Source organism: Oncorhynchus kisutch, linkage group LG22, assembly GCF_002021735.2.
Source record: "Oncorhynchus kisutch isolate 150728-3 linkage group LG22, Okis_V2, whole genome shotgun sequence".
NCBI lineage: Eukaryota > Metazoa > Chordata > Actinopteri > Salmoniformes > Salmonidae > Oncorhynchus > Oncorhynchus kisutch.
Window position 1 is genome coordinate 18,030,351 of NC_034195.2, and position 15,462 is coordinate 18,045,812.

Here is a 15,462-nt window from a genome sequence, read left to right on the forward strand (position 1 = left end):
TGGACAACCCATATAGCGAACAGAGAGAGAGGGACGAAAAAGACCAAAACACCTAAAAACATATGGAGCCTCACCTCAGACAGTGCTGAAAGTCTACATCAGCTACATCCGATCCCTCTTTGAATACGCCCTGCCAGCCTGAATAACAGCTTCACCGCAGCTAAATCGGCTACAGAGGGTCCAAAACATGGCAATAAAAATGGCTTACAGACTACCAAGATACATCAGCAACCACTACATTAACAGCATATCTGGACTGACGTCAATCAACAAGACAGTCAATCATTGGCCAGAAGTTCATCAACAGAGCCACTCACAACCCGTGACTGAAGGAAGCCGTGGGATAGGCCAAATGGACCACAGATACACCCATGTCCATAATGCCGAAACTGACCTAGAGGAGATTTTTTTTTTTTACAAAAATCATTTGTGTGTGTATGAAAATGTGTAGATATGTGAATACAGTCCTTAGCGCCCCCACCCCTCTCCCCCTGCACAGTTGTGAGCTATAATTTGAATGAAGTTTTTTATCCCTTTTATTTTATTTTTTCACTTCTATATATATTTTTTAAAGTAAACACCACAAACTCATGTCGGGAAAAGAAAAAAGGTGAAACTAATCTACGCCCGTTCTGATAAAAAACCTTAGGGCATCTAGCATCTGGGGATGCCCTGCTTGATCACCCCCCCCCCTTCCTTGCGCCTGGCCTGCCCTGCCTCTTCCACCAATCCAATTGTTTCTTATGGACAGAAAAGAGCAGAGGCTCTGAGCTGTCCGATCAGGTCCATTGTCTACTGAGTTGCACTTGTCAGACAGATCCGTTGCGCACTCCTGCAAAGGTATAAATATTGCCCTGAGCCTGACGGCGTTACGGTGGGCGGAGTTGTGCATTGGATGCGTGAACTCAAACCATCCCCATGTACATCTTCATCAGTGTGTGTGAATTCCTTGTGTGTGTTAACTCTTGTTCTGACTGAAGCCCACATGCTTCCCAGCCAAAACAGTTTGGTAGAGTTCGTATGTATTATGATGACATTTTGTGACGTTTTTGTTCATTTAGTTTTTTCCCAGCTGCTTGGGCACACAATGTTTTCTCAAGTCAAGCCAAAGTCTACGCCCCTTTGTTAGTGATTGGTCAACAGTAGGGATTCTTCAATAAGTCTGTGGTCATTCATGATTCATTTTCATGCAAAGAAATACTGAGAAATACTGCACCAAACATCTTCAATGTAAAATTAGATGGAAGATCTCCTGGGCAAAAACTTCAAAATTAAATGACAGATTTTTTTTGTTATCTTAGATTAATCAGGAATATTTTGAGGAAGTGTATTCTGGCTCCGATGTCTCAAAATGGACAAACAGTACTATTGCCACTCTTTATTAGTTTTTCAGAATGGATAGCCCCCTTTTTTTCCCAATTTTCTCCTACCAAATCTAACTGCCTGTAGCTCAGGCCCTGAAACAAGGATATGCATATTCTTGGTACCATTTGAAAGGAAATACTTTGAAGTTTGTGGAATTGTGAATTGAATGTAGGACAATATAACACAATAGGTCTGGTAGAAGAAAATACAGACGGATAACTTGATATTTGAAATGCAAGAGAAAGGTCACAGTTCTAGCCATCACTCTGTTTGTAATTCTGATGGTGTCCACAAGATGGCAGCAGTGTATGTGCAAGGTTTCAGACGGATAACTTGAAGTATGAGCGTTCTCCATGACATTTAGTGTGATGTCACCCAAGTACATTTGGGCAAATCATGAAGGAGACAGTGGCATTCATACTACATTTTTCTGCAAGAATATCGTCAAATGGGGCGGCAGGGTAGCCTAGTGGTTAGAGCGTTGGACTAGTAACCGAAAGGTTGCAAGTTGAAATCCCTGAGCTGGCAAGGTACAAATCTGTTGTTCTGCCCCTGAACAGGCAGCTAACACACTGTTCCTGGGCCGTCATTGAAAATAAGAATTTGTTCTTAATAACTGACTTGCCTAGTTAATTAAATAAAACTTTTTTTTTTTTTTTTATCTGGATACTTTGACTTAGCTTTTCTAGTAATAGTAGCCAGATTATAAATTCAACATTTGCAAAACAACAAGTTTTCAAAACTCAGAATATTCTTATAATTTTTGTCCAAAAGGAGGTAGGACCTACATTTTGCGACAGACACAGGGTTTCCGGATACTCCCATAAAGCCAAGCTCATTGGCTATCTAGCTAGCTTTGTTTGACCCCGATTGGTGCTTACTTGACAGACCACCCCCTTTATTGGCATGCAATGAAGGAATCGCTCTCTGACCAAATACGGTGTCCTATAGGATATACTACACCCCTAATGATATAGTCAAGTCTCGTTACGTTCTAGGATCTCTGAGGAATACATACGAACGTGATTTGACTCGTTGAATCAACGTTTAGGGTGAGATTTTCACAGATTCCTTTCTTTGCATATTGAATGAGTGGAAATACAAAAATCGATCATGCATGCTATATGGACCTTTTTAGGATATGAAAAAGGATTTTATCTAACTAAACGAAACTTCATGTTTTCTCTGGGAACCATTGGATGATACATTCTGAAATATTGCTCTGATTTAAGTACACATTTCACCTTCAGAGGTGAATTTATCAAACCTATCGTAGTGAAAAAAGCGTTTTGTTGTTAGCTATCCACAAACAATAGCATGGCATTTTTACGCATTAATAGCTACTGTAAATTGGACAGTGCAGTTATATTAACAAGAATTTAAGCTTTCAGCCGACATGACACATATGTACCGACATTGTTATTTCCCAAAAATCTGCGATCTTGATACAAGGCGCTGCATGATTTACAACTGTCCCGATGCCTTTACTCCCTTCTAACCGGGGGCAGTGTCATTGGGTCACACGTCAGCAAAAACATAAAGCCACCTCTTTTATTTATAATGACAGCCTAACCTGGACCAACAGTGCACTGCCCTATGGGACTCCCAATCACAGCTGGATGTGATACAACCTGGATTCAAACCAGGGACTGTAGTGACACCTCTTGCATTGAGATGCAGTGCCTTAGACGACTGCACCACTTTGCCCAAACACACCAAGAGAGTCGTGAAGAGGGCAAAACCTTTTCCCCCTCCGGAGACTGAAAAGATTTGGCATGGGTCCACAGCTGCACCATCGAGAGCATCCTGACCGGTTGTATCACCACCTGGTATGGAAACAGTACATCACTGGGGCCAAGCTTCCTAACATCCATATAATAGACAGATGAAAGCCCATAAGATTATCAGAGACTCCAGTCACCCAAGTCATAGACCGTTTTCTCTGCTACCGCACATCAAGTGGTACCGGAGCGCCAAGTCTAGGACCAAAAGGCTCCATAACAGCTTCTACCCCAAGCTATAAGACTGCTGAACAATTATTCAAATGGCCACCGGACTATTTACATTGTTAACCTACGACTCGTCAGTGAAGAGCACTTTTTGCCAGTCCTGCCTGGTCCGGCGACAGTGGATTTGTGCCCATAGGTGACGTTGTGGCCGGTGAGGACCTGTCTTACAACAGGCCTAGAAGCCCTCAGTCCAGTCTCTCTCAGCCTATTGCGGACAGTCTGAGCACTGATGGAGGGATTGCGCGTTCCTGGTGTAACTCGGGCAGTTGTTGTTGCCATACTGTACCTGTCCTGCAGGTGTGATGTTCGGATGTACCGATCCTGTGCAGGTGTTGTTACACGTGGTCTGCCACTGCGAGGACGGTCAGCTGTCCATCCTGTCTTAGGCGTCTCACAGTACAGACATTGCAGTTTATTGCCCTTGGTGTTTTTCAGTCAGTAGAAAGGCCTCTTTAATGTTCTAAGTTTTCATAACTGTGACCTTAATTGCCTACCGTCTGTAAGCTGTTAGTGTCTTAATGACAGTTCCACAGGTGCATGTTCATTAATTGTTTATGGTTCATTGAACAAGCATGGGAAACAGTGTTTAAACCCTTTACAATAAAGATCTGTGAAGTTATTTGGATTTTTATTAATTATCTTGAAAGACAGGGTCCTGAAAAAGGGACGTTTATCTATCTCGATCACACACAAATGTAGACAACCCTTGAAATCAGTGGATTTGGCTATTTCAGCCACACCTGTTGCTGACAGATATTACGAAATTGAGCACACAGACATGCCATCTCTGTAGACAAACATTGGCAGTAGAATGGCCTTACTGAAGCGCTCAGTGACTTTCAACGTGGCACCGCCATTGTACTCCGGAACAGTGGAATCGCGCTCTCTGGAGTGATGAATCACGCGTCACCAACTGGCAGTCCGATGGAGAAAGCTACCTACCCCAATGCATAATGCCAACTGTAAAGTTTGGTGGAGGAGGAATAATGTTCTGGGACTGTTCATGGTTCAGGCTAGGCCCCTTTGTTCCAGGGAAGGGAAATCTTAACTCTACAGCATACAATGACATTCTAGATGATACTGTGCTTCCAACTTTGTGGCAACAGTTTGGGGAAGGCTCTTTCCTGTTTCAGCATGACAATGCAACTGTGCACAAAGTGTGATCCATACAGTAATTATTTGTCGAGATTGGTGTGGAAAACCTTAAGTGGCCTGCACAGAGCCCTGACCTAAACCCCATCGAACACCTTTGGGATTAATCAGTGCCCGGCCTCACTAATGCTCGTGGCTGAATGAAAGCAAGTCCTGGCAGCAATGTTACAACATTTTGTGGAAAGCCTTCCCAGAAGAATGGTGTCTGTTATAGCAGCAAAGGGGAGACCAACTCCATATTAATGCCCATGATTTTAGAATGAGATGTTCGACAATCATGGGGCCACATACCTTTGGTCATGTAGTGTATAAATCATAATTTGATGAAGTTTTGAATTGATATTGGAACACCAGGAACAGCCCCATCTAGCCTAGTGGTCAGAACCTGGTAATATCAGGGTGTATGATGGGACATCAATTACTAATTGAAGTTGTTAGGGGTATCTGAACAGTGGGGGGGGGGGGGGAATCATCAAAAGACCTAGGTTGAATAAACAATTTTCCAAAACACAGCTACTTGTCAAACATAGAGAACTGATACTGTGGGGGGGGGGGGGGGGGGTCCGTGGGTGTATTTTGACCATTTAGATTCCTCACAACTTAGTCATTGTTAGGAAGAGGTTTGGTCCAAATCGGACTTCGAGTACTATATTTATTGAATATTACATGAATCACAAATTGAAATGCAATGAATTTAATTTCTCAGAGGTCAAATTGTCTTTCAACAAAATAATGTTGCAATAACGCTTAGCTATGGGTTTCTAACTGCAGAAACCATTACAGAAAAAAATCTAAGATGGTGTGTGACATGGCTTGCTGAAATGAAACGACCCTTCTGGTAAAATATACTGGGAAATTAGGGTAAGACTAACACAGAAGGTTGGTGGAACTTTAATGGGGGGGGGGGGGGGTGGTATCAAACACATGCCCTTTAACCTTATGGGTGTTCTGAATAAGCCCACCTCTTAAATAACACATGAATGAATTTCCAAACTTACAAAAAACTTACAAAAGGACATGTCTTATGTAAGCTTAAATTACAATACATGAAGTATGATCACTTATCTGAGAAGGTACAAAAAATATTGGGAAAATGTGTTTATCTGCGAGTCACCTCCACACTAGTAGGAATTTACACAACTGTCAATAACTTAAAACATCTGATTGGCTTAGAATACAAATGGGTATGGATACAACAACCACATGAACTGGTTGAAATATTAAAATGGTAGAAAAAGTCATTTTTTATTTGTATCCAAATATGGAAGCGGCTCCCGAGTGACGTCTCAGTGCAAGAGGCGTCACTACAATCCCTGGTTCAATTCAAGGCTGTATCACATCCGGCCGTGATTGGGTGACCAATAGGGCGGCGCACAATTGACGCAGCATCGTCCGGATTTGGCAGTCGTCGTAAATAAGAATGTGTTCTTAACTGACTTGCCTAGTTAAATAAAGGTTATGTTTTAAAGCAAAAATATTAATGGGTACGTGGGCTTAATAGGTACACTAACCCCCAACTGTAACCCTACACCTCGTCTCAAAAACAAGTTAAACTAACATTACTCGAATGTCGATACATTTTAGGTTGAGTAAGTTAGCGTAATGAGTAAAGCGTAATGAGTAACAAACCTGCTCTGTGCAACGTTAGCTTTATCTTTGGTTGAAGAACAATGTCGAGCAGCCTCTGAAAACAACTTCCTCCTGACACTATCGTTTTGTTTTACTAACCATTACATCTCCTCAGTAGCAGCTGTTGATCTCTCGTTGAGGAAACCCCTCAACTGTATTTTAGACATTTTTAGATCATGAAAGTTTATGAGCTAGCTAGCTGTGTTTTCATCATGTGCTGCATCAGCGACAAAAGCATTTGTATTTGTATTTTTGGATCCCCATTAGCTACTGCCAAGGCAACTACACAGCTCCTCTTCTTGGGGACCGGCAAAATTAAGGCAGTATCCGGTTGCATGGACGAGTAAAACATTTGAACTCTTGGAAGGACACAAGTAAAGACATTTTGCGCTATCGCCACCTGCTGGAGAGGTGTGAGACAAGGTTAGTTCGGCATTTAATTTAAACCAGGTGAATACAATATTTATTTTTAATTTGCCTGTTATTTTCCATTGGGATTCTTTTTCAGTGAAGATGGGTACTGTACATGACATTTATACTCATAACACAAATATTGGCACCAAAAACAATGACATGGATGTGCAGTCTTGGGGTTGAAAGTTATTTTTTTGTCCTCTTGCCCTCTTTTCTTTCTTCTGTGTGCAATATACATTAAGTCATTAGGTGTCGCCCATGGACAACCAAACACAATCCCGCTCATGCAGCTGCATAAAATAAACTAAATCAAACAAGCAAGCACTAGTAAAATGAGATGAAAATCAACATTCTCATGCATCGTCTTGACGTTTGGCTTCTCTGGTACATATAGATATACCACAATGAAGGTTCCCACCCTCTGCTCCTCACTTTCACATCACACAGTTGTAAAGTTCACTCTAGCTCCCAATGCTCTCAATCCACTTCTTCCACAGTCGTTTCACTGTGTAAGCAACTCTCCTAGTGCTTCTTTGGGTCCTGACAGACAATTGTATGGTGCTTGCAGCTTATAGAGGAGATTGTCCAATGTTGGGTTTGTTGTTGTGCTATATAGTGGTTCTGTCCACAGGGCTCTCTCAGTCTTTCACAAGCCTGTAAATATGGTGCTGGGCTCCATGCTCACTAGTAGACACCTCAAAGACATAGGCTATACACAGCAGGGTCTCCAGTGTGTCCCTGTTGGTCACCACCTAAAGAGAGAAACACACATTGTCCTGTTATATCACCACTACAATGCACACTTCCTTTGTGAAAAAATAACAAATCAAATGTTCATTCTTTTGCATACAGGTGGGTCTCAATTCTCACTAAGCACATGACAGAGATGTAAAGCGAACTACACACGTTTGAATTGTCAAAAATGCATGAGCTCCTTCAGAGAATGATACCGTCACAATTTTATTCCCCATAGCACTGAATTAAAAACTTCTTGCATCATGATCTGTAGCATTGATACAATGTGTGTGTGTACAAATACTCACACCCTCATGACCCTGCCTAGAGGACACCAACTCACGCCTTAGTTTAGCACGTAGCCATCCCAGGCTTGCTGTATGGAAAATATGCTATCTGCAGTGGCGTAAAGTACTTAAGTCGTTTTTTGGGGTATATGTACTTTACTGTTTAGACAACTTTTACTCCACTACATTCCTAAAGAAAATAATGTACTTTACTCCATTTTCCCTGACACCCAAAAGTACATTACATTTTGAACGCTTAGCAAGACATTGAAATGGTCCAATTCACACACTTATCAAGAGAACATCCCTGGTCATCCCCACTACCTCTGATCTGTCAGAGTCACTAAACACAAATAATTTGTTTGTAAATGAGGTTGAAGTGTGCCCCTGGCTATCCGTACATTAAAAAATAAATAATAATAATTGTGCAGTCTGGTTTGCTTAACATATGGAATTAGAAATTATTCATACTTTCACTTTGTGCTTAAGTATAATGAACAAAAATATAATCACAACATTTCAACTGTTGGTTCTATGTTTCATGAGCTGAAATAAAATATCCCAGAAATGCTCCATACGCACAAAAATCTTATTTCTCTCAAATGTGTGCACACATTTTTACACGTCACTGTTAGTGAGCATTTATCTTTTGCCAAGATAATCCATCCATCTGACAGGTGTGGCATATCAAGAAGCTGATTAAACAGCATGATCATTACACAGGTGCACTTTGTGCTGGGGACAATAAAAAGCCACTAAAATGTGCAGTTTTGTCACAACACAATGACACAGATTTCTCAAGTACTGAGGGTGTGTGCAATTGGCATGCTGACTTGAATGTCCACCAGAACTGTTGCCAGATAATTGTATATTAATTTCTCTACTATAAGCCACCAACTTCGTTTGTGAGAATTTAGCAATACGTCCAACAGGCCTCACAAGCGCAGACCACGTGTATGGTGTTGTGTAAGCGAGTGGTTTGCTGAGAGTGCACCATGGTGGAGGTGGGGTTATGGTGTGGGCAGGCATAAGCTACGGACAACGAACTTAATTGCATTTTATCGATGGCAATTTGAATGCACAGCCATACCGTGAAGAGATCCCGAGGCCCACTGTCATGCCATTCATCCGCCGACCACCTCATGTACACAATTCCTGGAAGCTGAAAATGTCCCATACCCACTGAGCATGTTTGGGATGCTCTGGAAAGATTTGTATGGCAGCGTATTCCAGTTCCTGACAATATCCAGCAACTCCGCACAGCCATTGAAGAGGGGTGGTACAACATTCCACAGGCCACAATCAACAGCCTGTTCAACTCTATGCGAAGGAGATGTGTCTCACTGCATTTGGCAAATTGTGGTCCCATCAGATATTGACTGGTTTTCTGACCCACGCCTTTACCTTAAGGTATCGGTGACCAACAGATGCACATCTGTATTCCCAGTCATGTCAAATCCATAGATTAGGGCCCAATGTATTTATTTATTTGAGTTGACCAATTTCCTTACATGAACTCAGTAAAATCTTCAAAATGGTTGCATTGAGCATGAATTATTTTGTTCAGTATATATTTAAAACCAAATACTTTTAGACTTTTACTCAAATAATACTTTACTGGGTGACTTTCACTTTTATTTGAGTCATTTTCTATGAAGGCATCTTTACTTTTGCCACCACTGGGTATCTTTTCCCCTAGATGTCCAGCTATCCCTGTCCAGAAATATTTGAATCCTTATTGTATGAATTATGTATATAATATTTAAAATGTGCATTTGTGTGTGCTTGTGTACCTGTAGGATGGTGAAGTTCTCCAGTACACTGTTCATCATGTACTTCTCTGGCAGGTGTTTGAGCTTGTGGATGAAGTTGATCATATATTCACACAGTGGGGACCGGTGGATTCTGAACACATACCGCCCATTCTCAAACCGTGCATACTCCGTCTGGGGACACATATGATTTACATTAAAGTTTTTTTATTTTTTAAACTATTTTCTACATTGTAGAATGATAGTGAAGACATCAAACTATGAAATAACACATATGGAATCAAGTATTAAATCAAAATATATTTTATATTTGAGATTCTTCAAGTAGCCACCCTTTTCATTCTCTCAAACAGTTACATGAGGTAGTCAACCTGGAATGCATTTAGATTAACAGGTGTGCCTTGTTAAAAGTTAATTTTGTAGAATTCCTTTCCTTTTTAATGTGTTTTAGCCAATCAGTTGTGTTTTGTGACAAGGGTCAAGAAGCCAGAGTAATGGACATTAGACCAGTGGAAATTGAGATTTTTGGTTCCATCCGCCGTGTCTTTGTGAGAGACGCAGAGTAGGTGAACGGATGATCTCCCCATGTGTGGTTCCCACCGTGAAGCATGGAGGAGGTGGTGTGATGGTGCTTTGCTTGAGACACTGATTTATTTAGAATTCAAGGCACGCTTAACCAGCATGGCTTCCACAGCATTCTGCAGCGATACGCTATACCATCTGGTTTGCACTTAGTGGGACTATCATTTGTTTTTCAACAGGACAATGACCCAACACACCTCCAGGCTGTGTAAGGGCTATGTGACCAAGGAGAGCGATCGAGTGCTGCATCAGATGACCTGGCCTCCACAATCACCCGACCTCAACACAATTGAGTTGGACCGCAGAGTGAAGGAAAAGCATCCAGCAAATGCTCAGCATATGTGGGAACTCCTTCAAGACTGTTGGAAAAACATTCCAGGTGAAGCTGATTGAGAGAATGCCAAGCTTGTGCAAAGCTGTTATCAAGGCAAAGGGTGGCTACGTTGAAGAACCTCAAATCTAAAATATATTTTGATTACTACATATATACTTTTTTGGTTACTACATATGTGCTATTTTAAAGTTTATATGTATTCACTATTATTCCACAATGTAGATAATGGTAAATAAAAACTAAAAAAATCCTTGAATGAAGTGTGTCCAAACTTTTGACTGCTACTGTATGTTTAATATATCATGATGGTCACACTGAACATACATTAGATTGTTTTATAAATGAAATTCAAGGAAATAAATGTATAATTTAGCTGATATGGCAAGATTGCTATAGCATTAAACATATACTGTCGGCAATGGTTACCATAATCAAATTGATGTCCCCATTGAATATCATTACATTATAGCTAGTGGCCCATAGGGCTCTGGTCATAAGTAGTGCACTACATACAGAACAGGGTGCCATTTATTTTTTATTTCACCTTTATTTAACCAGGTAGGCAAGTTGAGAACAAGTTCTCATTTACAACTGCGACCATGCCAAGATAAAGCAAAGCAGTGCAACAAAAACAACAGTTACACATAAAGAAACGTACAGTCAATAGTAATAGAAAAATTTGAAAAGTTAGAGTGGGAGATAAGATTCCATCTTCAGTGATTTTTGCAATTAGTTCCAGTCATTGACAGCAGAGAACTGGAAGGAAAGGCTGCCAAAGGAAGTGTTGGCTTTGGGGGTGACCAGTGAAATATACCTGCTGGAGTGCGTTTTATGGGTGTGTGTTGCTATGGTGACCAGTGAGCTGAGATAAGGCAGGGCTATACCTAGCATAGACTTATACATGACCTGGAGCCAGAGGGTTTGGCAACGAATATGTAGTGATGGCCAGCTGACGAGAGCATACAGGTCGCAGTGGTGGGTAGTATATGGGGCTTTGGTGACAAAACGGATGGCACTGTGATAGACTGCATCCAATTTTCTGAGTAGAGTGTTGGAGGCTATTTTGTAAATGACATCGCCGAAGTCAAGGATCAGAAGGATAGTCCGTTTTACGAGGGTACGTTTGGCAGCATGAGTGAAGGAGGCTTTGTTGCGAAATAGGAAGCCGATAACAGATTTAATCTTGGATTGGAGATGCTTAATGCGAGTCTGGAAGGAGAGTTTACAGTCCAACCAGACACCTAGGTATTTGTAGTTGTCCACATATTCTAAGTCAGAACCGTCCAGAGTAGTGATGCTAGTCCGGCGGGAGGGCGCGGGCAGCAATCGGTTGAAAAGCATGCACTTAGTTTTACTTGCATTTAAAAGCAGTTGGAGGCCTCGGAAGGAGTGTTGTACGGCATTGAAACTCGTCTGAGGTTTGTTAGCACAGTGTCCAAAGAAGGGCCAGATGTATACAGAATGGTGTCGTCTGAGTACAGATGGATCAGAGAATCACCAGCAGCAAGAGCGACATCATTGATATATACAGAAAAGAGTCGGCCCGAGAACTGAACCCTGTGGCACCCCCATAGAGACTGCCAGAGGTACGGACAACAGGTCCTCCGATTTGACACACTGAACTCTGAGAAGTAGTTGGTGAACCAGGCGAGGCAGTCATTTGAGAAGCCAAGGCTATTGAGTCTGCCAATAAGAATGCGGTGATTGACAGAGTTGAAAGCCTTGGCCAGGTCGATGAAGTGGGTCGGTGATCTGTTTAACTTGGCTTTCAAAGATTAAAAAAAAGGCAGGGCAGGACGGATATGGGTCTATAACAGTTTGGGGCTAGAGTGTCTCCCCCTTTGAAGAGGGGGATGACCGCGGCAGCTTTTCAATCTTTGGGGATCTCAGACGATACAAAAGAGATGTTGAATAGGCTAGTTATAGGGATTGCAACAATTTCGGCTGATAATTTTAGTCAAGCCCAGCTGACTTGCAGGGATCCAGATTTTGCAGCTCTTTCAGAACATCAGTTGTCTGGATTTGGGTGAAGGAGAAGCGGGGGGGGGGGGGGGGGGGTTTGGGCAAGATGCTGCAGGGGTTGCAGAGATGTTGGCCAGGGTAGGGGTAGCCAGGTGGAAGGCATGGCCAGCCGTAGAAAAATGCTTATTGAAGTTATCGATTATTGTGGATATATCACATTGTTTCCTGTCCTCAGAGCAGCTGGGAGGAGGTGCTCTTACTTTACAGTTTACGCGAGAGCTTTTTGATGCTAATGCAGAACACCACAGGATGTTTTTGTTCTCTCTCCCGAGGTCGAAAGCCATGCATCCTCTGAAACACAACCGCACTGCTTCTTAACACAGTGCGCATCCAACCTGGAAGCCAGCCACACCAATGTGTCTGAGGGAACACCGTGCACCTGGCAACCTGGTTAGCGTGCACTGCGCCCCACAGGAGCCGCTAGTGCGCCCCACAGGAGCCGCTAGTGCGCCCCACAGGAGCCGCTAGTGCGCCCCACAGGAGCCGCTAGTGCGCCCCACAGGAGCCGCTAGTGCGCCCCACAGGAGCCGCTAGTGCGCCCCACAGGAGCCGCTAGTGCGCCCCACAGGAGCCGCTAGTGCGCCCCACAGGAGCCGCTAGTGCGCCCCACAGGAGCCGCTAGTGCGCCCCACAGGAGCCGCTAGTGCGCCCCACAGGAGCCGCTAGTGCGCCCCACAGGAGCCGCTAGTGCGCCCCACAGGAGCCGCTAGTGCGCCCCACAGGAGCCGCTAGTGCGCCCCACAGGAGCCGCTAGTGCGCCCCACAGGAGCCGCTAGTGCGCCCCACAGGAGTCGCTAGTGCGCCCCACAGGAGTCGCTAGTGCGCCCCACAGGAGTCGCTAGTGCGCCCCACAGGAGTCGCTAGTGCACGATGAGACAAGGGCATCCCTACCGGCCAAACCCTCCCTAACCCGGACGACGCTAGGCCAATGGACCTCCCGGTCGCGGCCGGCTGCGACAGATGGCACAGATAGAGTGCCCTAGACCACTGCACCACCCGGGAGGCCCAGTTCTAGATTTTTTTTAAATGGGGCATGCTTATTTAAGATGGTGAGGAAAGTAATTTTAAAGAGCAACCAGGTATCCTCTGCTGACGGGATGAGGTCAATATCCTTCCAGGATACCCGGGCCAGGTTGATTAGAAAGGCCTAATCGCTGAAGCGTTTGACAGTGATGAGGGGTGGTCGTTTGACCGCGGACCCATTACGAATGCAGGCAATGAGGCAATGATTGCTGAGATCCTAGTTGAAGACAGCAGTGGTGTATTTAGAAGGCAAGTTTGTCAGGATGATATAAGAGGGTGGCCATGGTTACGGATATAGGGTTGTACCTGGTAGGTTCCTTGGGACGCGACCAGTGAGTCAGGGTGAGGAGGAGTTAAGTGGTGTCTTGTGAATTGTTTGGCCGTCTGTTCTAGACCACAGATTGTTGAGTAATGAGTTGAATCCCACTGGTTGGGTTATTAATTTATTCTAAGAGTGATAATCATTACATTCACGAACAGTCATGATCTCAAATGTTGAGATCGCAGGTCAAAAACATTTTCATGCCAATCCCGGAGTCTACATAAAAACTGTTGGTTGACCATCTCGAAATAATCAATATAAATTTCTGTTTATTTATGTACTGTAAACCTACATGTATGTCTGTCTTTATCTACACATTATCTACACATCATCTTTATCTACACATCTATGGTATGCATTTTGTACTGTATATGCATATTGTATGTATACTAGGCTTGGGCGAAATACCGCTTATACCTTATACCGTGGTATTTCGAAATACCGATGTGATTTCCAATACCGCAAAAAATAAATGGTATTCAAAATCATACCATCGGTATTTCAGGCGTGGGTGCTAAGCCACTGCTTATAACTAACTATAAGTTAAGTATAACTATAAGAAATCTAAGATGTGTCAAATAAATGATATCCAGCTCAGGCCTCTAGCTATGCATTTGGTTTGCTAACTTGCTAAGTGGTTAGATGTCCAGATCAAGTTTCTTGTTTACAGCAGAGACATTCAATCCCCTCCTGGATCAAGATCCCTGTTGCCTTAATAGTTTTGTGCGTAACATAAAAAAATGTATACAAATAAGTTTAATAGCCGCACTTGTGTGCACTTCCGGTAATACCTTATACCCCGGTATGGTATAGAAACGGTATGAAGATATGAATACCTGGACACCACCAAACCCTAACGTAAACGGTATGTCGTGTGTACTAAACATTAGGAACACCCATGCTCTTTCCATGACAGAATGACCAGGTGAATCCAGGTGAAAGCTATGATCCCTTATTTATGTTAAATCCACTTCAAATAAGTGTAGATGAAGGGGAGGAGACCGGTTAAAGAAGCCTTGAGACAATTGAGACATGGATTGTGTCTGTGTGCCATTCAGAGGGTAAATGAGCAAGACAGAATATTTAAGTGCCTTTGAACGGGGTATGGTAGTAGGTGCCAGGCGCACCGGTTTGCGTGTGTCAAGAACTGCAATGTTACAGTGGTCCACCACCCAAAGAACATCCAGCCAACTTGACATAACTGTGGGAAGCATTGGAGTCAACATAGGCCAGCATCCCTGTGGAACGCTTTCGACACCTTGTATAGTCCATACCCTGACGAATTGAGACTGTTCTGAAGGCAAAAGGGGGTAAAACTAAGATTTTGGAAGGTGTTCCTAATGTTTTGTACACTCAGTGTATACTGTATGTATATTTACTAGATCTCTATTCATGGACCTGGAACAATCAGTTGTTTCTCACTCACCTCTACTTTCTCCACCACCTGCTTTGCGAAGGAGCAGACCTTGGTGGAGGAGGTGATGATCATGTTCTCAGAGCTCTCGTACTGACTGGACACGCCGTAGAAGAAACTGTTGTCGTCCTGCAGGTTGGCACTCAAATCAGCCTGCACAGAGAGAGAGGAACCACACAGTCAACAACAACAGATCAGCCTGCAGAGAGAAGAACCACACACCCAGGCAACAATAACAGATCAGCCTGCAGAGAGAGGAACCACACACCCAGGCAACAACAACAGATCAGCATGGAGAGAGAGGAACCACACACCCAGGCAACAATAACAGATCAGCCTGCAGACAGAGGAACCACACACCCAGGCAACAACAGATCAGCCTGCAGAGAGAGGAACCACACA

General features: G+C 43.3%; 1 protein-coding gene and 1 long non-coding RNA gene across 4 annotated transcripts in view; one reads left to right on the plus strand and one right to left on the minus strand.

Annotated features, from left to right (window-relative positions):
• The first annotated feature begins 2,264 nt into the window (after positions 1–2,264).
• On the plus strand, positions 2,265–10,162 carry LOC116356353 (uncharacterized). Its single transcript, XR_004204867.1, has 3 exons — positions 2,265–2,417; positions 6,423–6,578; positions 10,125–10,162. It is a non-coding gene; the product is annotated as an uncharacterized LOC116356353 (long non-coding RNA).
• tead4 (TEA domain transcription factor 4) overlaps positions 6,611–15,462 on the minus strand; it is a 34,625-nt gene continuing 25,773 nt past the window's right edge. For all 3 annotated transcript variants that reach the window (XM_031801921.1, XM_031801920.1, XM_031801919.1), the window contains 3 exons: positions 15,073–15,213; positions 9,385–9,537; positions 6,611–7,321 (listed from right to left, as the gene is read on the minus strand). In XM_031801921.1, coding sequence (XP_031657781.1) covers positions 7,208–7,321; positions 9,385–9,537; positions 15,073–15,213 — 408 coding nt within the window. In that variant the 3' untranslated portion in view covers positions 6,611–7,207. The remainder of the gene's footprint in view (positions 7,322–9,384; positions 9,538–15,072; positions 15,214–15,462) is intronic.